The 24,220-nt window shown below is 35.7% G+C and overlaps 8 protein-coding genes across 8 annotated transcripts; 6 read left to right on the top strand and 2 right to left on the bottom strand. All coding sequences in view use genetic code 12, as the record gives it.

Moving 5' to 3' along the window:
• Positions 1-47: 47 nt before the first annotated feature.
• SPAPADRAFT_56517 (S8 family peptidase) lies at positions 48-1,342 on the top strand (the record flags this gene model as incomplete). The annotated part of the gene is made up of 2 exons (XM_007376448.1): positions 48-87; positions 210-1,342. 2 exons carry the CDS (start codon positions 48-50, stop codon positions 1,340-1,342), a joined length of 1,173 nt encoding a protein of 390 aa, XP_007376510.1.
• A 245-nt stretch (positions 1,343-1,587) lies between these two features.
• On the top strand, positions 1,588-3,193 carry MMS21 (SUMO ligase; the record flags this gene model as incomplete). Its single annotated transcript, XM_007376447.1, has 1 exon — positions 1,588-3,193. The coding sequence occupies one exon, from the start codon at positions 1,624-1,626 to the stop codon at positions 2,461-2,463; it is 840 nt and encodes a 279-aa protein (XP_007376509.1).
• A 238-nt stretch (positions 3,194-3,431) lies between these two features.
• SPAPADRAFT_141433 (uncharacterized protein) lies at positions 3,432-4,763 on the top strand (the record flags this gene model as incomplete). Its single annotated transcript, XM_007376446.1, has 1 exon — positions 3,432-4,763. A coding segment is annotated over one exon (1,332 nt), but the record flags the coding sequence as incomplete, so codon positions are not given.
• Positions 4,764-9,756: 4,993 nt separating this feature from the next.
• Positions 9,757-11,127, top strand: SPAPADRAFT_140900 (uncharacterized protein; the record flags this gene model as incomplete). The annotated part of the gene is made up of 1 exon (XM_007376445.1): positions 9,757-11,127. A coding segment is annotated over one exon (1,371 nt), but the record flags the coding sequence as incomplete, so codon positions are not given.
• Positions 11,128-15,910: 4,783 nt separating this feature from the next.
• Positions 15,911-17,092, top strand: SPAPADRAFT_140483 (uncharacterized protein; the record flags this gene model as incomplete). The annotated part of the gene is made up of 1 exon (XM_007376444.1): positions 15,911-17,092. A coding segment is annotated over one exon (1,182 nt), but the record flags the coding sequence as incomplete, so codon positions are not given.
• Positions 17,093-21,826: 4,734 nt separating this feature from the next.
• Positions 21,827-23,521, top strand: CYP5 (peptidylprolyl isomerase family protein; the record flags this gene model as incomplete). The annotated part of the gene is made up of 1 exon (XM_007376442.1): positions 21,827-23,521. The coding sequence occupies one exon, from the start codon at positions 21,882-21,884 to the stop codon at positions 22,581-22,583; it is 702 nt and encodes a 233-aa protein (XP_007376504.1).
• On the bottom strand, positions 22,609-23,502 carry SPAPADRAFT_140080 (mediator of RNA polymerase II transcription subunit 6; the record flags this gene model as incomplete). The annotated part of the gene is made up of 2 exons (XM_007376443.1): positions 22,609-22,704; positions 22,792-23,502. The coding sequence occupies 2 exons, from the start codon at positions 23,500-23,502 to the stop codon at positions 22,609-22,611; spliced, it is 807 nt and encodes a 268-aa protein (XP_007376505.1).
• Positions 23,510-24,195, bottom strand: HNT2 (bis(5'-adenosyl)-triphosphatase; the record flags this gene model as incomplete). The annotated part of the gene is made up of 1 exon (XM_007376441.1): positions 23,510-24,195. One exon carries the CDS (start codon positions 24,183-24,185, stop codon positions 23,607-23,609), a length of 579 nt encoding a protein of 192 aa, XP_007376503.1.
• Between the last annotated feature and the right edge of the window lie 25 nt (positions 24,196-24,220).

Raw genomic sequence — 24,220 nt, 5'->3', positions numbered from 1 at the left:
TTAAATTCTGGAAATTGATATGTGATCATTAGATATGAAATTTAATAATGCCTGTCAAAGTTTGTTACGATTGTATAGAAATGTTTAGTATAAATAGAACCAAGGTTTTTTGCTGGACTAGTTGCAAAAAATTCAGTTTTCATGATGTTGCTACTCCATAATGATTTTGCGAATATGCTTGTTGCTTTTGCTTTTGCAATTTTGTGTAGGAAACGTTGATCCTTATTTGGTTTCCCTTCAATCTGATCAAAGTTTGGAATCATTCTTTGCTTATGATTTACAGTATCCGCCAACAAAAAGAGTAAGGGATTTAGTCACTGAAACATTTACCTTTGGAGACTTTAATGCTTTTGCTGGCAATTTCCCCAAGGATATATTAAAACGTTTAAAAAGATGCAAGTTAGTGGCTGATGTTACACCTGATGTTATCTTTCAAGCATTTGATATACGTGCTCAGAATGAAGCTCCTCGACATTTAGCAAGAATAAGCCGAATAAGACGCATGAATCCAGGAAAACAGTATTCATATTTATATGATAGTTCATTTTCTGGACAGCAGGTAAATGCATATGTTATTGATTCGGGTGTTAGAATTGACCACCCAGAATTCTCTGGTAGAGCTCAAATAGGTAAAGATTTTACTAATGAGGGTCCTGGAGATAACAATGGACATGGAACACATGTAGCCGGCCTCATAGGGTCCAGCTCTTATGGTGTTGCGAAACATGTGGAACTAATTGAAATCAAAGCTTTAAATAGCAAAGGTGCTGGTACTCTAAGTTCAATACTTGCCGCGATAGAATTTGCTGCTAAGCATAGAGAACAGACTGGTAGAATGGGGGTAGCAAATCTATCGCTCGGTGCATTCAAGAATGCTTGCTTAAATAGAGCTATTGAAAAGGCTACAAATACAGGATTAATAATTGTAGTTGCTGCTGGTAATACTGGTACAGATGCATGTTTGACAAGTCCTGCTAGCTCACCTCATGCAATCACGGTAGGTGCAATTAATGATTATGATGATAGCTTAGCTGAGTTTAGCAACTGGGGTCCCTGTGTTGATATTTTTGCTAGTGGTTCAGATGTTCGTAGTGTTAATGCTCAAGATTTTGAAACTTCACAAGTTCTTTCAGGTACTTCGATGGCAGCTCCTATCGTTTCTGGCGTGGTTGCTAGTTTGCTTAGCGAAGGAATAAAGCTGCAAGATATTAAACAAACATTAATTATGAGAGCTAATAAAGATAGAATTCCAAAAGCTTCTATTAGCTTCAGAAAGGATACACCAAATAGAATAGTATACAATGGACTCAGCTTGGACAAGGAGTCAGAACAAGATAAATAAAACTTGACTTGTTTTTCGAATATCAAAAATTTAAATCATGATTCAAATCTCTTAATAAATATATGCTAATCCATCGGATACTTTTGATGTTATGTAAGTGTTTGAGGTTCGTTTATATGAGTTTGCATTATTTTGACAAGTTTGATCTCTATGTATTGTTAACCTGCATACAGGTTGTACCATGAGCAGAAGCCAGTGTGTTTTTATTCTATTTTATTTTTTTTTTGTTATTTCCAGAACTGTATGACTCTGTAGCATGCTCCCCCTACAATAACCAACTCATGTCAGATTCCGAAGAAGAAGTACCAACTATGGAGTTAAAACTCCCAGATTATTTACCCCTCAAGTCGGAGTTAATGCGGGATTTTGAAAAACTGTTCCACAATCGTACTATTCCTGACATAATCAAAGTTCAAACGCGTCAAATCCAAGAGGCAGCAGAGAAATACATTCAGTATGTTTTAGAGCATCCTCAACTCGATTTCGATGAATCCATCCTATCACTGTTTGAGAAAAGTTTAGAAAACTTAATAAGATCTGAATTTGAATTCCTGAAGCTTGAAGCTATTCGCAAGAATCCCCTGGTGTCTGCGTTTGCTCTGCGAGAAGAATCTGATTTGACACTAGATTCTCTAGAAAGCTACCAAAATATCACTAAACCTAATTTTTCAGATGTAATTGAAGAGCAGTACTTGGAAATGAAAAGTCCCAAATATTCTAAAGGATACAAAGATTTAATTCACAAACACAAGTTTTATAACTACTTGAATGATATATTATTTGTCATACGAAATCCAGAGGATCAAATTCCAGATGAAAATGAGGATGAAGAGTTGAACGTTTCAGGTGGGAAGATTTCCCTTAAGGATCCTCTTTCATTGAATTATTACTCCGATCCAGTTAGATCCAAACGTTGTAAGCATACATTTGAAAGACTGAATATAGAAGAGCAATTGAAGAGAGGGGAAGCATCACGAGAGAGGATAACACATTGTCCTATTGCAGCATGTTCTCAGGTGATAAACAGGGCTGACTTAGAAGCTGATGTATTAATGATTATACGAATTCGTTCATTCCAGAGGTTACACAATAAGACCAGAGATGTAGATACTGTTATTTAGAGGTATTTCAATCATATGTTTTTGGCTACTTCACTTTATTCCGATGCTGCACATTGAAATAATGTAAATATTGTATCGGCTGGTGTAATTTAATGAAGTTGAGACATATAAGACTGCGGTTATAAGGCCCCTCCAGAGAGCTGAACTTGCCAAATTCCATGCATAATATTTACGATTGATGTTTGATCAATTTAATAAATAATCAGGTAAAATTTCATGCTTGCTGTTAATAAACTGGTTTCATGTAAGGAATAGAATTGGCTGTGAGTTTTTAGAGTGTTGATTATATTTAGTAGAATTAGTTTAGATTCTGCTAAATGGACAAGGCGGTAGTGGCGGATTAGTAACAGTTTCGGTTAAAGATTCCCAGCACACTCTAGAATCAATTTCAGGTGTAGCGGTAATATTGACTTCGTAACTTTATTTCGATCTATGTACACTTCATTTTGTGCAGTAGCTCAATTTGGAATTAATTTACAAGCACATATATTATGAATTGTGTGTTTATTTCTGTGGATTTTTTTTTTTGAGTCAAAGGCAATCGGTCCTAGTTTTAGCTAACAGGTGAAGTTTATTGTCAAATTAAATCAGTTGAAATTTATCCAATAAAGTAAAAAGGATGTTTATCTCAACCTTTACATAAAGGTGTTTTTTTAATGCTTTAAATTACATTATTTGTCTAGATCTTTTAACAGTTTTCATATGTGTGTTGAATTGTTTAGAATAAGGTAATATTTTGGTTGCAAATAAGCGAAATTATTTTAGCAAGCAAGTTGTTTAATTTCAAGATTCGTAAACTTTAAATTGCAAAAACAAACAAGTCTAGTGAATTATACAATATTCATAGACAATGTATCTAAGAACTTGGTACCCACACAATGCTTCTCCTATAAATACAACTTAAATTCTCTCCCTCAAATTGTTGTTACTGTTTCTTAATATTAATAATAATAATAATAACTCAATTCATGTTAAATTTTTTCATTTATTTTGTTTTAGTATTTAGTTTCACCATAGCTAAGCAAATAAGTGGAGTGTTTACTTCATTTGATTCATTGGTATGGAAGAAGGCTGCTAATTACCCCTTTCCGGCACCTCAGTTCCCCAGTTGGATAGCAACATTATCTTGGAAAATTAAAGGAAGTAATATGCTGGCTGGAGATACATTTACCTTGACCATGCCCTGTGTATTCAAATTTACAACTAGTCAGAGATCGATAAACTTGAGTTTAGGGACGACAAATTACGCAACATGCACTTTCAATCCAGGAGATATTGTAGTTGCATTTTCCAAATTAGAATGCGTGCTTCTGAACTCAGTTAATCCTCGGACCGATTCTTTTGGTACAATAAATTTTCCAATTACGTTTAATACTGGAGGTTCTGCGCTAGATACAGATATACAAGATTCAACTTGTTTTGTGAATGGTAAGAATGTTGTGACCTTTCTGGATGGAAATAATAAGATTTCAACACTGGTGTTATTCTCTGGTGGTTCAAATGAGGACCCGGAACAAGTTGTATTTAAATCTCGGGTGATACCCACCTTAAACAAACAACAACATTTTCTTTTAGCTGGAAATTGTCCTAGTGGTTACACATCTGGTACTCTTGGAATGCAAATAGTGAGTCTTGGCGCAACTATTGATTGTAGATCCATTCATATGGCTATAACTAATTCCTTGAATGATTGGTTTATGCCCAAGAACACCAAATTAAAATTTTCCCACACCTTTGTTTGTGATCCAGTAACTTTTGTTCTTACCTATCAAAATATCCCAAAAGGATACCGCCCATTCATTGATGCTCTTGTTAGTGTTATTCTTGGAAGTAAAGTCACGGTAATTTATCTTAATAATTACATATGCTCTAATAAATTGGGGCTAGTAAATAATGACAGATTTATCGAATGGGGACCATATACCAATAATGATGCTGGAGGTAATGGGGAAGCAGTTGAAATTATTACTAAAACTTATACTGGACTGACTACTCAAATAAGTACAATGCCATTTGCCACATCTCATGACAGAACAAAAACAATTGTTGTTGAAGTTCCTGTTCCTACTATTACCACAACTACAACCTACATTGGGATATCAACGTCTTTTGCAACACTGTCAGCTTTGCCTGGATCCACAGCTCGTGTGGTTGAATATGATCCAGTACATACTACCACCACTATTAATACTTGTTGGCTGGGGCAAACAGGAACCTTTACTACTACATATTCAACTTCTACATGGGCTACTGATACTGAACTTATAGTTATACCATGTTTAATCTCTTCTACCATTAGTCCGTATTCATCAACTAAACAACTGACTTCAGAAAAAGAGCATACTCCTTTCAGTGAAGAAACGCTTTCAAGTAAAGAATCCACAACAAGTGAAGAATTGACGAGTGAAGGATCTACTTCCAGTGAAGAATATTCCTTCAGTGAACCGCCATCAAGTAAAGAGATCTCAACAGAAGGTATAGCAATTAGTGAAGAACTACCATCTAGTGAAGTGTCATCCACCGAAGAATCCATTACTACAGATGACCCTTCATCTATTAAAGAACCATTAAGTGAAGAATCTACTACCATTGAGGAACCTACTGTCAGCGAAGAAACCACTAGTGAAAACGGCTCCTCTACTAACGAACCCTCTAGCAATAGACCTTCCCCAGAAGAATCTACTTCAACTGAAGATACATCTTATAGTGAAGTACTATCAAGCCTACCATTCATTACCAGTGAATCTCCTACTACTGATGAGCCTATTACTGATGAAACTACTACTGATGAACCTACTAGTGGATCCCCTACCACTGCTGAGCCTACAACTGGTGAGCCTATTGAAAACTCCACATATAGCCAACCTCTAATATCGAGTAGGGCACTGCTATCAAATAGCGAGCCATCATCCAATGTACAATCATCTTCCAGTTACGAACCATTGAACAGTGAAAATCTGTCATCAACTGAAAATCAGTTTTCTAGTGAAGATGAATCTCTAAGTTATGACATATCTTCCAATGAAGTGCGCTCTTCAAGTGAACACTTATCCACAACCAACCTATCAACAAGTGAAGTTTCTTCAACTAAACTTTTTTCTGAACAATCATCATATTCAACCAATGTAATCTCTGTTTTGTCAGTCAGTTCCCTGACGCCATATTACTGGAATTCAAGTTTTTCAATTATTTTAACATCTGAATCTGGGTTTACTGGTCCAACCCCAAGATCTGGCATTAATTCAGAACTGAACTTTTCAGAGTCAATAATTTCATCTGTCATTATTACATCCATAAAATCTGATGATTCTTCCACAAGTGGCATTAGTTCATTACCAATGCTGTTAGAATCAGCATCAGAGTCCAGCGTATTTTCAAATTCGATGAGCTCTACGTTTGAAGACACCGTTTCGAGTATAATTGAAATATCCGGCAAAAGTGATAATCTTTCATTTACTTCCTTATTCTCAACCAGTCTGATAAAACTTAATCCAGTCACTTCGTCTGCACTGTTAAATCATTTCAGCGCTCCTGAAATTACATCCGCAAGTATGAGAAGTTTGCTACTGAATATATCAATATCATCTTCAGGAGTGGATCGTAGAACTAACAGTTTAATTCATCGATCTATTTCTGAGCATTTCAGTCAATTAAAAAACTCAATAGTTTCATCTTTGGACTTAACATCATCCAAACCTTCAGAAATCCGATCAACTAAAACATTGTTCTCTTCATCCATACCCACAACTTCCTTCAGTCTGATCACATTTGGTGCATCCAATTCAACAATTGGCTCAGTTTTGATATTATCAACTGCATCGAAAGGTTCAATGTTTACTTCCAATATACAATCTCAATTTGATGATTGGATTGCAAGTGGGGACATTTTATATTCGAAAAGTTTTGATTTTAATGATAATAGGCTCAACACTAATAATGGTTCCATCGGTGATATATCCACAGATGCTTTTATTACCAACCTTTTATTTAATCCTTCTGATAGTGGAAATGTTAGCAATGTCAACTTGGGAGTTTCAAGCAGTATTCCAAATAAAGATAGTGCAAAAGTTCCAGCTAGTTTAACCGTTGTACAAAACCAAACTTCATCCTTACAAGCAGCGCTACCCGCCAAAGAAACGTCTTTAATTGTATCACAAAATCATACTACAGCAACACATGAGCAGACACCAAATGGTGCAACACGATGGAGTATTCCGATTAGTATGTTGATATTGCTTACTTGTTTACTATAATTGTTTCTTATCCCATGAAAACACTAAATATTTCTAAATTATTTGGTTAGTTGTACATGTACTCTAATAAAATTCCTTTTCCTCACTAACATAATAATTTGATTAGTTAAGATTCTCATCCTAAGTTTTGTATGTCTCTTAACCGTCGTACGTACATCAAGGTACAGCGGGTAAATGTAAAGCCGAATTTTTTCTTGGCGATCTAATGGTTGCAAACTCCGAAGTTCATATGGTAGCACAATCTATTTCAAAAGGAAGAAATGAGTTGGCTAATTTCATATGTGCGATAGAGAAAAATAAGTGTAATTATTCCTTAGATGATATAACTAATCTTCAGAGAGGCCGAGAACGTCTATATTTCATTTTATTCTTCTTGATTTGTGATACATAGTTGTTTGTTTTCTGCTAAAATAAATGCGAAAAGTTGACAAAATTGCCACTTCACCACCAACCAAAAAAAAAAAAAAAAACAGAAAAAGAATACAGAAATTTCACGACAAGTATAAAATGTCTCAGTTTATTTCGAAGACTAAGATAATAAACATTGAAACACAGTATAGTTACTAATAATAACACACAAGCTTAAATTTGTATAGGGAGACATGGCCAAATAGTTGATTTAATTGCGCTTATAAGAGTATAATTCAACAAAGTTATGTAAACACCATTATTTATCAATCATTCCTTAATTGCTCATATTGCCAAGAAGTTTCAGTTATTCCAATCTGAACGTGACGTCAGGGACCAGAAAAGATTACACAATCGGAGTTAAAAGTAGTGGAATTCTTTCCAACAACGACACCAAATATGGAAAAGAATCACAACTAGTATAAGAATCCTGTAGATGTAGCATGTTTAGTTACAATAATAACGAATTCGCTTGTATTGCTTACAATATAAAGGTTTCTCAAAAGATCAAGCGTTAATTGTTACAGCAGACATTGCATTGAGCATATTGTAATGAACCAATTCGACCTCCTAATGATTGTTTTGCTAAACTTTAAATGCATATATTGTTAAAAATAGAATTCGGCTGTACCAGGTATAATTGAAACGAGCTTCGCTTCTAGACTCTTTGAGTGATTTAAGCACAACATGCTATATAGTTAAAAAAAAAAAATTTCATGTTCAAACTAATGCCGTAATGCTGTTTCAGAACATTTGTCAGCGCTTTTGACTCATTCGTATAATATCCAAGCAAACCAGGATTCCACGTGGATTCGTTTATCTCAAATAGGGGGGAGGGGTTGATTAATACAATACCTACCGCCTGACTTCCATGCTTTATCCAAATCAAGCGAATTATAGTTAGCTTTCAAGGGATGAAAGTTCGTTTAGCCTTTGTGCAAATTTGCTACTAACTAGTTTCAGCTGTAGTATGATAAACTGCAAAAAAATAAAATATGCAGAACGGCAAAATATTTTGATTTCTTTTTATTTTTTAAATATTTTTAATTTCGGATTTCCAATTACGGTTCGTAAGAGCCATAGGCTCTGGTGGCTTATGAAATTGACAAGGTGGGGGTGGGGTACCCTTAAAGTTAACAATTTTGATATATTTCGTTTCCAGAACCTTGTAATACCTTGTAAAACCTGGGAATGTAATGCATTGATCAATCATTTAACCAGGTTGCATAATTAGATTTAGAGCCGATCTCAAGATCTCAAAAACAGAACAATGACAGATTTGCAGAGCAACATCAACTTTGCAGTGAGTTAGAAAAGCAATATTAACTAGATGACTATGCTTGTCTTCCGAACAAATTTCTAAGAAGCTAATCTCCCGAGGCGCAGGTTGACATAATTCCGCTGAACCGTTTATGAGGAGTCTATTTCAAAATTTCGGATTTTCTAGAACTTTCCACATGCAGGAATTGAAAATTGTGAAAATTTTTTATATTCTTTAAATTTTTTTGCAGAATATTTTTATTAACTTGTTATGAGCCCTGATTTCTTTGGATTTACAACAGATGTTCGCTGCAACATTTAAAAGGATTTACCTTCATCGTATGGCTGATTGCGCGATTAATTAGTGAATGCATTAGATAGGTGATATTCTTAAATATCATGTAGTGACCAAAGAATACCGAAAAAGTTCCCTACGATTTAACTGATAGCACAAAACCTATCAACAATGAAAATAATTGTCTGGAGCCGAACCCGCCTTAGATAATATTAAGTTTCTCCTCAAAAGGATTGATTGCTGACATATTTTTTGATTAGCAATTAGCAACATGTGAAAATCCGAAAGGGACCGAGCATGAAAGCTTCACAAGTACAAAGTGCTCTGAAGAGCAAACCATACCTATCAATGGCTATTACGTCAGTTTGTATCACAGAATTGCAGTTTTAGACTCATTAGTAAAGTTTGAACAAGCTTGGTAAAAATAGGTTTGTGTCGCATAGTAAAAAGCCCACAGGCCAATCAAAGCTTGGGCTATGTTAAGCTCAGGTTTTATATAGTCATTGTTTCAACAACACAAAAATGCTCGGTAGAATTTCCGTACAATATTTGCGCGCATTGAACAATAAAATTGTCTAGTTGGAAAATTTCTCGCCTGAGACAAAATACAAGAGAACATGTACAATGTTTAATTTATTCCCCAAAGCAAAAAAAGCAAAACCAAGCTTTGCTTCTAAATGTGAAGATTTGAACATGATATAGGTCCCTTAGGAGTGCTTGTCAAAAAGTTCTACGATTTACATAGTTATAGGTGCTATTGATATTTGATCGGACCGTCCAATTCCAGAACCTACTCCCTAGATACCAAAAATAAATGAAATTTGGAATTAATTTTTACTTTATGCAGTACTATAAAATATGACTAGAAGAAATTAATTTTTCTCGCCTTTTGCTAAAAATTACTGCAAAAAAATACTTTTGCATGTAGTTCAAACCCTTTCTCAACCACAAAAACCCTACTTGGGTATTCGAAAATAGCTCAAATTGAGATCAAAAATGTATTTATATAAATGTAGAGATATAATTCCAATCAAATTCTAGTTTCTCAATTTAATATCACATTCAACCACAAGCTAAATGTTAAGATTTTTCATTTTTTCCTTTTTGGTGCTTGCTACAGCCACTGCTGATCAAGTAAGTGGAATTTTCACATCGTTTGATTCTTTGGTGTGGCAGAAGGCTGCTAATTACCCCTTTGCCGGCCCAGCATACCCCAGTTGGATATCCACATTATCTTGGGCTATCAAAGGAACTGACGTCCTGCCTGGTGATACCTTCACTTTAACATTGCCTTGTGTTTTTAAATTTACTACTAGTCAAACTACGGTTAGTTTAAGTGTGGGTCTGACAAACTATGCTACTTGTACGTTCAACCCAGGTGATGTTGTTGTTGCTTTTTCCCAATTACAATGTGTGGTTCTGGATTCAGTTACACCTCTGACCGATGCCCATGGAACTATAAACTTTCCTGTTGCTTTTAATGTGGGTGGGTCAGCTTTGAGTACAGATTTACAAGACTCAACTTGCTTTGCTGATGGTACTAATACAGTGTCTTATTATGACGGAGATAATAAACTTTCTACACTGGTTCAATTCACTGGTGGTTACAATGGATCCCCAAGTCAAATCATCTATACCAATCGTGTTGTGCCTTCGTTGAACAAACAACAACATATGGTTATTGCTGGTGATTGCCCTGCTGGTTATAGATCTGGGTCTTTAGGTATTCAAATAGCTAATCTGGGACCTAAAATTGATTGCTCATCTATTCATATAGCCATAACCAATGCTTTAAATGCATGGTATTTACCTGAAAATGCAGACACTGACTTTAGTTATACATATTCATGTTCTACTACATCATTTACGATCAACTATCAAAATATTCCTGCTGGATACAGACCTTTTATCGATACACTTGTTTCAGTTGCTACAGGTTCAAGTATAACAACCACATATGTTAATAATTATGTCTGTGCTAATAGCATTTTGACTACAAACAACGGTAAGACAGTTAGCTGGGGAAACTATGATAATAATGTTGTTGGAGGAAACGGTCAAGCAGTAGAAGTTGTTACACATACATATACTGGTCTGACTACTCAAGTTTCTACTATGCCATTTGATTCCACCAAAGATCAGACAAAAACAATTGTGGTCGATGTTCCAGTTCCAACTACAACTGTTACCTCAACCTATATTGGTGTATCAACTTCTTTTACTACTCACTCAGCTTCACCAGGATCTACAGCAACAGTCATTGAGTACGACCCAGTTCATACTACTATAACAGTCTCTACATGTTCTCCCCAGTCAGGTTCATCCATAACATTTGTTCGCCGTGCTGAACCTGGTGCTACAGACACCGTATATGTATACACAGGTGAATGTCCTGTCACACATACTGAAGTTGAAACAACTACTGAAGCTACTACTGAATCTACTACTGAAGCTACAGATGAAACTACTGCTGAAGCTACTAGTGATGAAGCTACTACTGAAGCTACTACTGAAGCTACTAGTGAAGCTACAGATGAAACTACTGCTGAAGCTACTAGTGATGAAGCTACTACTGAAGCTACTACTGAAGCTACTAGTGAAGCTACAGATGAAACTACTGCTGAAGCTACCAGTGAAGATTCTAGTGTTGAAAATAATACTAGTACTGCAGCTGATTCCACAACAAATGGTGAACCAACTGGTGATGAAAGTACTGCTACTGATGCTGGTACTACTACTGATAATGCTGAAACCTCTGAAAATTCAACCACAGATGACGACGCTTCAACAGTTGGTCCAGGTACTTCTGATAATTCTTCTAATACCGAAGTTTCTGAAACAACAGATTACTCAGATTCTACTGAAGGAACTATTACATCAGAAAATTCTTCCGCAACCGATGAAAACACCAGTGATGACGGTTTGTCTTCTGATGAATCTCAAGCTACTAATTCAGATTATTCTGATACTGATGCTTCTGAAACTACCGATGATTCTTCGTCTAGTAATGATGAACAAACAACCGATGTCCCAAATACAGAAATAACAGAAACTAGTATATCTTCTACTGCAGAAGAGTCTAACACTAGTGATAATGCTACTGACAACTCATCTGAAGTAGAGTCTAGTGAAACTACCAACGATACATCCACCGATAATAGTGAAATCAGTACTTCTACAAGTGACAGCAACGAGAACACAAGCGATTCAGCAACAAACGGTCAATCTACTCCTACTGATGATTCAGGTAGCAGTAGTGAAGTGGATACTACCTCTATTGATTCAGATGATTCAACCGCTACACATGGCTCAGATAATACAGATGATGCAACTGCTACTAATGGGTCTGGTTCTTCAGACAACACAGAAATCACTGACAGTGCAACAGATAGTAATTCTACAAGTAATACTGATGATTCAACTACAACTGAAGATTCTACCAGTTCTGATAATACTGGAAACACCGATGATATAACTGTTACTGATAACAATTCATCTACTGTTGATGGAACTGAAAGCACCGAAGATACCACTTCTACCATCGAACCTTCAAATTCTGATAATTCTGCTAGTAGTGGATCACCTTCCAATACCAATGACGGTTCTAGCAACACTGGAACAGATAGTTCAAGTGATGGGTCCCAAAGTACCAATGATGCTTCTGCTACTGACGGATCTAGTAATCCTAGTGAACCAACAACTGATGATTCAGGAGAAACTGATGGATCGTCTACTACAACTAATTATGACAGCAACACCGTTTTGTCTTCTACTGGTGATAGTTCTAGTACTGATGGTGAGTCTAACCCTACAGATGATTCAAGCAACACTGGTGGAAATTCTGCTACAGATGGTACACAATCCTCCGGCGCTAATAGTTCTTCTGATCCATCTGCTTCGAATAATCCAACAACTACTAATGTTCCATTGGCAAGTACACCAGGATCACCTTCTAGTACAAACAATCCATCATCAGCCATCCCACTGTCATTTATAACATCTACTAGATCATCAAATACTCCTCCAGAATCAACTGTGACTGATAATGGAAACGGAGGATCTGACAACGGAAACGGAGGATCTGACAACGGAAATGGAAATGGAGGATCTGACAATGGAAGTGGAAATGGAGGATCTGATAATGGAAATGGAAATGGAGGATCTGACAATGGAAGTGGAAACGGAGGCTCTGACAACGGAAACGGAAACGGAGGCTCTGACAACGGAAACGGAAATGGAGGATCTGACAATGGAAGTGGAAACGGAGGATCTGACAACGGAAACGGAAACGGAGGCTCTGACAATGGAAGTGGAAACGGAAGTGGAAGTGGAAGTTCTGATAACGGAAATGGAAACGGAAACGGAAACGGAAGTGGAAGTGGAAATGGAAACTCTGCTAATAATGACTCCTCTGGTGGTAATGGATCAGGAAATTCTGGAAATGGATCCGATCAACATGGAAGTTCAGGAACCACTGCTGGAAATAGTAATGGATCTAGCGGAAATTCAAACAGTGCTGGTTCAGAAGATTCAGATTCTAATAGTGATAACAATAGTTTCAATAATGATAATGGAAATGGTTCACCATCAATTTCACAATGGAATGGAAATGGCATCGGTGCCGCTGAAGACAATGGCTCTGGTGCTAGCAATACAAATGGAAATTCTGCTGGTAACACATTATCTATATCTCAATCATCAACTTCACCACCAAGCCCTGTTCCTCAATTCGAAAATAGTGCTTCCAAGTCTAAGTTGAGCGTTTCGGTTACTTTACTTATTTTGTTTAATTGTTTATTGTAAATGCTTTGATAAGCATTTAATGTTTGGATTGCTTTCTTTATTTTCTTAAATTGTTTTATTTTAAAGATTTCGATAGAGATATTTATAGGGAGATGTATATCGCCATAAGTAGCTTTAATATAATTGTTTTATTTTTTTTAAAATGGTTCTCTTTACATTCAAGTTTTTGTAAGTTAAAACAAGCATCACATAGTCAATAACCGAATCTAATAGTTATAATTCTTTAATAAAAACTCAAAAATAAAAGGAGTATGGCTAATAGCACTTTTTTGATGTATTCAGGAAGTCACACAGAAGTTATTATTGTATTGGAAATACAAAATATGAAGATTGTTACAATATGAGAATTTAAGGCTGCAATATGTATCAAATATACACCACCCGATCTCACCGCTGGCGAGAGTATATAAACTATAAAATTAAGTAGTATATGTTAGAGCTGTATTCTTAACAATTAAAAAAGGAGCTTAGTCATATTTTCTTCCTTAGGGTTGCATAGCAATCCGAGTGCAGAAGCTTATTTAATTTATGTGTTTAAAATGAATTTAATTCGCACTATATGCTTACTGCAGATACCATGATCCAATTAAAGAAAACTAGATTTTGCTCAACTATATCAAATAAAACTAACTGTAAAAGAGCTGCAATAAAAATTAGAAACAAATGGCATAACGTGTGCTGGGCAGGGAAATGTCCGAGGACACAATAGTAAAGGTTTCAGGACGTAAAGGTTTGATATTATCATAATTCATTCACAAGGTACCTCGAGCAAAGGATTCTAAAGTTGGATCAGTAATTTAACCATCTGTAGCTCTCGGAGTCCTTATTTTATTGTTCATAATTTCACCTGTGATCTTTCGCCATCCTTATCCATAAACCAGAATATCTTAGCTCCTGTTCTCTGATTGGATCATTCGAAGAATCAAGAAATTTTATTAAAATATTCATAGGTTGGAAATGAAATTGAAGAAAGCTCATTTGAACTTAAACCCAAAGAATTCAATCATATTACTATCAGTAAACACAAGCCATACTTGCTGTTATGTATCATCACTACCATTAACCGTTATAGTTGAAGTTGAAGCAAAGATAAACTATGATAATCGTCTTGTAAATAATATGAACTATCAATTAGTTCGAATATTATCTCTCAATTTCATTTGATATATCTCAAACACAGATGTAAAGTTACCTTGAATTCTATCTACACCAAGTGGATTAATGTGAGGTGCAAGCGTAATTCAAGTGATGTTTTACTGGGTGCCCTTATGTGACTCCCGGGACCTAGAAATGTGAGCTCTGATTATTGCAGTAGTTATTCATTAAGTTTGGACACTGTGAAATTCTCTACCTATTGCAGAGATGTTATACTGTCTGAAACTTTGGAAAATTCAAACTCATTGAGTGTCTGATTAGACATTCATTCTGACTTTTCCCTGGGTTCGATTTTTGCTAGACGAATTATACCAGTCCTACCTGATTCTCGCTTCTTTGTACCTTTCTAGAATTTCCACATACAGGATCTGACAGAATTCTCTCAGAAAATAATTTATTGTGTAATCTTGCTTGCATATATCATGCACCTGGTGAAAGCAATATATAAATTAGGAATGAAAATGCAATGCGATGATACTTGGAAGTTAATCAGCCCATTTTCTAGTACTTGACACAGAAAAGGAATTCGAGTTCTCAAAATTGTTTAGGAGAAGGTATAAAATGAATTGAGCGAATTCCAGTCCATAAACATGCTTCCCCTTTAACCCATCAAAAACCTAGCTGCACCTCGTGTAAAATTTCTATAAAATACACTATTTTTTTTTGCGAGAGATTGGATATAAGGAAGATACAACTGCAAGAAAATATTTCGCTGCCCCCAAAGTTTCACAAAATATGAGTATCATAACCATCGTGGAATATGCTGCTCATAACCACATTATAATAAACGAGGTGATGAATATAATTATTTGAATTGTAAAACATAAAGTTAAAATAAAACGAACAAAACTACAAAACCTTCAGCATCATTGTAGACCTGACATACTACAAAGCATCGAAATAGTGACATAACTATATCTAATATGTAAATTGTTTAAAACTTGTCAAAAATCTTAGCTTAAGACCACTGAAATCTACCTTTGCCAAAAATAAATGAAATTTTGAGTAGGAAAATTTGGGTGATATTTTGCCTAGCTAATTTACATTGTACGCATGGTTTAACTTTTTTTTTTGCAATAAAAAATTTCTGCAGCAATTTTGTAATACGAAAGCTTCAATTTTATTCACAACTGCAGTAAAACAGGTGCAATTAATGTAAAACTTGTTGAAAGGAGTGTCCAATAACTGGGCTATAAAAAAGAGGTTGAATCTCTGCCCAATTCACATCTTTTTATTAACTATTTTATCTTTTTGTTTTGTATCAATAGAACAGATGTTAAGGTTTTTCCTATTTACAATTTTCCTTGTTGCAGCCTCGGCTGAACAAGTCAGTGGTATTTTCACATCTTTCGACTCATTGGTATGGGAAAAAGCGGCCAATTATGCCTTTGCAAGTCCTGCTTACCCCAGTTGGATAGCAACGTTATCTTGGAAATTTAAAGGAACCGAGGTGCTGTCTGGTGATACATTTAGTTTAACCTTGCCATGTGTTTTTAAATTCACTACCAGTCAAACAACTGTTAGCTTGAATGTTGGACTGACAAATTATGCAACCTGTACCTTTAACCCAGGAGATATTGTGGTTTCCTTTTCACAATTGGAATGTGTGTTCCTAGATTCAGTTACTTCTCTGACCGATGCTCACGGTTCAATTAATTTCCCAGTTGCATTTAATGTAGGTGGTTCTGCTTTGAGTACAGATTTACAAGATTCTACTTGTTTCTCCGATGGTGAAAATTCAGTGTCTTTCTATGATGGTGACAATAAACTTACAACTCAGGCTAGTTTCTCCGGCGGATCTACAGATGATCCCAATAAAATTACATATATTAACAGGGTGGTTCCTTCTTTGAATAAACAACAACAATACCTTCTTGGTGGAAATTGTCCTAGTGGATATAAATCTGGCTCTATTGGTATGCAAATTAGAAACCTGGGATCTTCAATTGATTGTGATTCGATCCATATGGCAATTACTAATTCTTTGAATGATTGGTACTTACCTCAAAATGCTGATGTTGATTTTTCATTCACTTATACTTGCAGTTCCTCCTCGTTCATTGTTAACTATCAAAATATACCTGCTGGCTACAGACCATTCATCGATGCTCTCTTTGAAGTTTCTAACGGGGTTAGCGTGTCGGTAAATTACGTTAATAACTACATTTGTACTAGTTCTAGTACAACAACCAATAATGGGAAAACTATTACCTGGAGTGCCTATGAAAATAATGTTGCAGGAGGTAATGGGGAGGCCGTAGAAGTTGTGACCAGTACCTATACTGGTTCCACTACCGAAATAAGTACAATGCCGTTTGTTAGCTCCCATGATCAAACCAAAACTATTGTTGTCAATGTTCCAATACCAACAGTTACTACAACCACTACTTATGTTGGCGTTTCAACCTCATTCACTACAAAGACTGCTACGCCGGGTTCAACGGCTACTGTTATAGAATATGATCCTGTTCAAGTTACTATCACTATCACTTCATGTTCTGTTGAAATAGAAAGTGAAATTCCATTTTTCTTGGATTTTAAGCAACTTGATTCAGGTGAAGGAGATGGTACGGTAACTGAAGTTGCTTATGTTGAGTGTTTTGCTTCTTCTACAAGTGATATATCTTCTCATAATGATGCATCCACAAGTGAAGATACAACTACTTTTGATGATTCTTCAGTTGACTTTGAATCCTCTACTGATGATTCAACTACTGTTCAGACTACAAACAGTGCCTCTTCAGAATCCGTTCCAGTGAAAACTACAATCACTGTTACTTCTTGTTCAGGGGAAGAAATACAAACTGCTGTTGCATATTTGGTGGATATAAATGAGTTAGATTCTGGAGAAGAGGATGATATTATCACCGAAACTGTTTATATTCAATGTCCTAGTTCTACAACAAGCGATATAAATTCTCTGAATGAAGATACCACAACTGATATAACTTATACCACCACAAATGAAATTTCAAGTTCTTATGCGCTTTCAACAGGTGACTTCAGTTCTGTCCCTGATGATTTAACCACGATAGAAACAAATAGCACCCCTTCTACAGAGCACGAACCAGTAAAAACTATTACCATTACTTTATGTTCTGGACAAGAAATTGAAAGTGATATCCCATTTATTTTGCATTTTAATCAGCTTGATTCAAACAGGGAACAAGATATCGTGACTGAAACTGTTTATATTCAATGTTCTGATTCGGCAACAACAGATATAGCATCTTCCAGCTTAGAATCTACAATTGATCTTCCTAATACTACACCAAATGATTTATCTAGTTCAGCCACTATTGATTCAACTACCGTTGATAATAATAGTTATTCCTCAGAAACTGATACAATTCAAACTATAACAATTACGTTATGTTCTGGGCAGGAAATTGAAAGTGATATCCCAACTCGTTTGCGTTTTAACGAGTTTGATGAGAACGAAGGAGAGGATTCAGTCACCAAAATTGTTTACGTTGAATGTTCTAGCTTTACAACAGGCGATATATCTGGTATCAGTAGTTCAGATGATCTTACTACAGATAACTTCAGTTCTTCCTCTGCCGATTCAACCATTATTGAATCTAGTGATAGTTCTTCTTCCAATAGTTCAGATGACTTTGAAACTGACGATTCTTCCACTATTGATGCTTCAGATATTATCACAGGTTCTGTTACTACAAGTGAGCTAGTAACTAGTGAACCTTTGACAACCACAGATGATTATAACAACACAGATGCTACAGAATCTAGTGATGAATCAGTTACTTCCAATTTTGTATCTGGAGATGAAACTGTTACTAATGAAACTTCACAATTAGGTGAAGTTTCTATTTCTACAGATACATATTCTGCGTCTGATTATTCAACCAAGTTTGAAGATTCCACTACCGAGACCTCTATTACAGGGGAATCTACGGTAGACGAGTCTGTGTCTAGCCTGATTATTACAGATGACTCAACTACAGAAGAGTTACCAACTACTGATAATTTCGATACATCTGAAACCAACTTTAACACAGAAAGTACAATTGAAACCGATGTTTCATTAAGTAGTGATACTACAGCACCTAATGATGAATCTACTGCAAATTATAGCTCTAATGTGGGTCAAGAATCAAGTAGTATTGAGCCCAATCTTACTGAAGATCTTTCCAGTACTGAAGATCTGGAGATTTACACAACTATTGATACTTCAACTGAAGATTATGTTTCAAGTGCTACTGATTATGAGTCTACTGAAATTAATTCAATGACTGATAATGAAACCACAAAAGATAGTAGTAGTGATATTGCTGAAACAACATATGTATCTAATACAACTGATGATAGTGACAACCATTCTCTGACTATTAGTTCGGATACTGACAGTGAAACAACTAACATTCTGTTAACTACAGAAAATGGTGAAACAAGTGAAGGTTCTACTACTTTAGATGAAACAACTAACGATGAAAACTTAACAACAGAACAAACAAGCTCACAAGAATTAGAATCTACAGATTATGATACTTCTACTTATGGTTCAAACGTCGTTGTTAGTTCTTTTACATATGAGTCAACAGATACAGACAATTCCGAAACTACAAATGATATTTCTGATGGTACTAATGGTGAAACTGAAAATTCAGGAAATGAATCTAGCACTAATACTGAAATTTCTATTTCTACAGATGACTTGGAAACTAGTAAAGACTCAGTTATAACTGAAACTAATACCAATGATGCTACAATTACAGATTATAATACCACTATTGATGTTACTACTACAAGTGATAGTGCTACTGATTCTGTTGATGAAGTCACAACATCCACTGATAATGGTTCTTCTGCTCCTGCAGATTCAAGTTCGGATAATGTTTCAGGTTCTTTAACATACGTTACAGATGAAACAACTGATTCAAATGTTAATACCGATGTGACTGATAATGTATCTTCTACTTCCGATGATGGTAATTCCACAGTTGACTTCACTTATTCTAATGACGATAATAACACTGATTCAGTTAATAACAGTAATGACATTTCTACCAATACGGATCTTCAGTCATCTAACGTTGATTCACAAACTGCAACTGATGGTACTAAGACAGACAACGACGGAAATCCTAGCAATTCAATTAGTAATGGCAATGGTTCTTTTACGGATGGTTCTCCAACTGATTTGCTTACTACTGATGATTCTTCTGTTACTGATAATAATGGAAATCCTACTATATCTTCTACAAGGGATGCCTCCTCCTCTACAAATGATTCAAGCAATACAGATGCTTCAAATACTCATTTTAGCTCGAATACAGATAATTCAAGTTCTACTGGTGCATCTACAACTGATAGAGATTTATCAAGTGTATCTGAGTCTTCTGTTTCAAGAGAACTGGATGAAACTCATGAACAACCTTCCACTAATGATTCTGGAAATTCGAATAGTGGCTTCTCCACTGACAATGCTTCTGTCACCAAAGGGTCTAATGGTGGCAACTCTGACAACTCCGATGTGCCATTGGCTACTACACCCGGATCTCCCTCGACTAAATTTGAGACAACTTCAATTATACATCTGTCATTCATTACCTCAACAATTTTATCGATTGACATAGTCTCAACGACAACGGATAGTCAACCAGTATTACCTGGTGATAATACAAGTGGTGGAAATGGATCAGTGGATAACAATGATGGTTCATATTCAAATGATGGTTCTGTGAACAATCAGGATAATAATGATTCCAACGGGAATAATGGCAACACAGGATTAAATGAAGAAACCGGATCCGGTGCTGGTACAATTGGAAGTAATGGTGACCAAAGTTCAAATGGTTCTGATGTAGTTAATGTAGGAGATAACAATAGCAACTCTCAAACCAACACCGGATTAAATGTGGATACTGGATCTGGAACTGAAGGTCTGACTGAAGGTAATACAAACAATACTGGAACTGGAAATGATTCAGAAAGCCTGGCTAGTATTGGTAATGTTGAAGGTAACGGAAATGATAATTCTGCAAACCCACCAGCAATTTCGGAATGGACTGGAAATGATGTTGGAACATCTCAAGGTGAAGGGTCTGGAGGAGACAACATTTCTTCAGATACAAATGGTGATGGAAGTGGTAGTGAAAATGGAAATCTTCATCCAAATGAATCTGATGGAAACTCATTATCTCAGGGATCTACTGCTACATCGCACACCGTGGTTCCATTTGAAAATAGTGGATCTAAGTGGGGTGTCCCAATTACTTTGTTGATTTTGTTGAATTGCTTAGTCTGATTTTATATAATTTAACTTTTTTTATATAGCTTATTAAAATATATCTAACAATTATTCTATGAATTCTTCTAATATAACAGACAAATCTAACATTTTCATAACAAAGAGTATACCTAATCACTGAGGTCTACATCCTGTTTAATGCAATTAATAGATCAATCCAAAAAATCCTTTTTCTCGTTTAGACACAACGAAATCCAATCCAAATTCAACCTTTTGTACCAGTATAACTAAATCTCATGATAAATAATATGGTCCAAAATAAGATAATGGCCATAGTAAGGACAATAACAAAAAAAAAAGTAAAAGAAAAATGCAAATAGGGTAGTAAACAATAATACAAATGGTAGCGGTCAATATAAAGGCAACGCTAATTTTCCTGTACGTAATATTGGTCATAATAGTGTTAATGGCAATGGTGGAAGTAATCTAGATAAAGAAGATGCCAATGAACCAGGTTATAGAAATCAAGGTCAAAATAATGACATTGGAAAACGTGTTGACCATTAACTGTCCATACCTTTACTTAACTATCTGATGTGTTTTTCTGAAGTTACTCTTGGATCAGAACATAGATATCTACTTTTGACCTCGAAGACCAATTCTTTCTAGCAAGGAGGTACTTTAGTTTATTTAAATCTCTATTTATTTTTTTTTAATTTCTCCTCTTTTCTATAATAGTTTATGTTTTTCTACTAGTATACAAACATTATACGAGGTCCCAAATAATATTGTAAGGTTATGCAAGAATATGCTTGTTTAAAAAAAAACATTCTATTTGTATAGAATATTTGCGGCAATATTTTTATCGTTTCGTAATCCTTGATTTGGTAGCGTTGAAGGGAAAAATGCCAGCCACAACTTTTTTTTCACTTGGAACGAACACCCCACTGTTCGCCTTTGACCCTTTTTTTTTCATACAAGAACTCAACTGTCATAAGTATCTTCTTTTGTTTCTCAATTCACTCCTATGATAATGAAATTGGTCACTGCTTTTGCATTAATTGCCTCATTAATTTACTTTTTCCTTGGTACTGGAGCTTCTGCCGCTGCACCAGAAAACCCACCTGTTACCAACAAGGTATTTTTCGACATTGAAGAAGATGGCAAACCAATTGGCAGAATCACAATTGGGTTATTTGGAACTATTGTTCCAAAGACTGTTGAAAATTTCCGTCAATTGGCCATTCTGACTGATCCTAAATTTGGATACACTGGTTCTATTTTCCATCGTGTTATTCCTAAGTTTATGATTCAAGGTGGTGATTACGAAACTGGTCAAGGATATGGTGGTAAGTCCATCTACGGTGGTAAGTTCGAAGATGAAAACTTTGAATTAAAGCATGATCGTAAATATAGATTGCTGATGGCTAATGCTGGAAGAAACACCAATGGTTCCCAATTTTTTATTACTACTGCTTTAACTAAATGGCTAGACAATGCTCATGTTGTGTTTGGTGAAGTTCTTGATGGATTCAACGTTGTTGATTACATTGAAAATGTAAAGACTAGTCGTGGTGATCGTCCAGTTAAGGAAATCAAGATTGCCAAGTCTGGTGAACTTCCAGTTGAAAACACAGGTGCTACTAGTGCTGCTGAATCTTCAGCTGAAGAAAATACAGTTACTGAAACTCCAAAGCAAGTTGTTGATGATGAAGTTCCAAAGGATGAACTTTAGTTGCATCTATATAGTTTATATATGATTAATCAAAATTTGTCTTTAAACCTAGCATCTCTACTGTACTTCCTTTACCATATAATGGAATATCGTCAAGATATACTAGTTTATTATCTTCGCTCTCAATTGAGAAGCCAGGGTTGCCGTTGACGCTAGCAATCTTTTCATTTCCTGATTGAGAAACATTGTTTAATAACGTATCAAATACACCGCTAGTTATTTCTGTTTGGGAATTTGATGTAGCTAACGCGTTGGAAGATGCTGCTGTACTTGGAGGTAATCCTGTTCTTGGCCCAGCTAATGCTAATCCTGGCGTGTTCATAGTAATTGGTGTCATTGTGTTCATGACATTGGTATTGGATACAGTCATTGTTAATGATTTCAGTTGGGCATTTCCTGGTAATTGTGATGAAGATCCCGTGGATGTTACACCATGGATAGAATTATTATATGAATGTCCTCCATCCAGGATATGATAACTTGTCATATTGTTTAAAATGTCAATGGAGTTACGTAATGACAATACACTAGATAACAATCGTGACAGAAGAACATCGTATATTCGAGGAGCTTGGTAAACATTAGCCCCTATAATATAGTAGTCCTGTAAAATTAATGTTGATGTTGGGTCTAATCGACGTTGTTTCCTAACAATCCAAAAATCAGGTTCTCGAGTAAATGCAATCACAAATTCTATTCCTGTCATTTCGGTAAGTCGTGATTGAAAGTATTGATGGAAGGTCATATTCATGGGGATTTGAATTTGTTGATATTGAAATTGCATCATGAGTACTTGATTATTAGAAGTTCTATCATAAAATGGAGAAAGTGCAAAATATTCAAGGACATTGTTACTATGAAGACCACGTTCTTGGATGAACTCAGGTGATTTCCATTGGATTTCGTCTAATGCTTCCATGATTGGGACTAATGTTGATATCTATCCAGCAGTTTTCTTAGCGCAGAAAAAAAAAAAATCTATATATTTATCTACTCACTACTTTCTTACAACCACTACAAGAATCAAGTAGTTGTTTCAATAAACTTGGCAAGTTCTTGACTCAACCATTCAGCTTCATTTTTCATTATTTCTTCCAGTCTTTCCATTCGTTCTTCGTCCTTCTTGGCCAACTTATTCTCATGAGACAGATTTATAAATGCCTCTTTCCTCCTTTTAAACTCTTCATACCGTTTCTCTAAATTCTCTTCTTCTAATAGAGTATAAATCCGATCACCATAACCATCTGTAGCATACCTAGGAATGACATGGGTGTGCAAATGCGGCACACTTTGTCCAGATTCTGGACCATCCTGAATGGCAATGTTTAACGCATCAGCTTTATAAATGTATTTTATGAACTTATGGATGAGTTGAAGTGTATTCATGTAATCAATGGATTCATCAGGGGTTAAATCCGAGAATCGGAGTATGCTAGTTCGAAGGGGAACCACGAGTATATGACCTGGAACGAGCGGTTTAAGATTGACTAAGGCATAAGTGTGTTGTGATTGATAGAACACTTGCGACGTAACTAAATACTTGTAGAAGTACACTTCCGTGGATTTAAGTGTCCGCAACGACATCTCCATGGGGTTGGTCATGATCTTTCGTGGGGGGAAAGAGCAAACAGCAAGAC

This window comes from Spathaspora passalidarum (genome assembly GCF_000223485.1).
Source record: "Spathaspora passalidarum NRRL Y-27907 unplaced genomic scaffold SPAPAscaffold_5, whole genome shotgun sequence".
Lineage (NCBI taxonomy): Eukaryota > Fungi > Ascomycota > Pichiomycetes > Serinales > Debaryomycetaceae > Spathaspora > Spathaspora passalidarum.
This window is presented reverse-complemented; position numbering and strand designations above follow the sequence as displayed.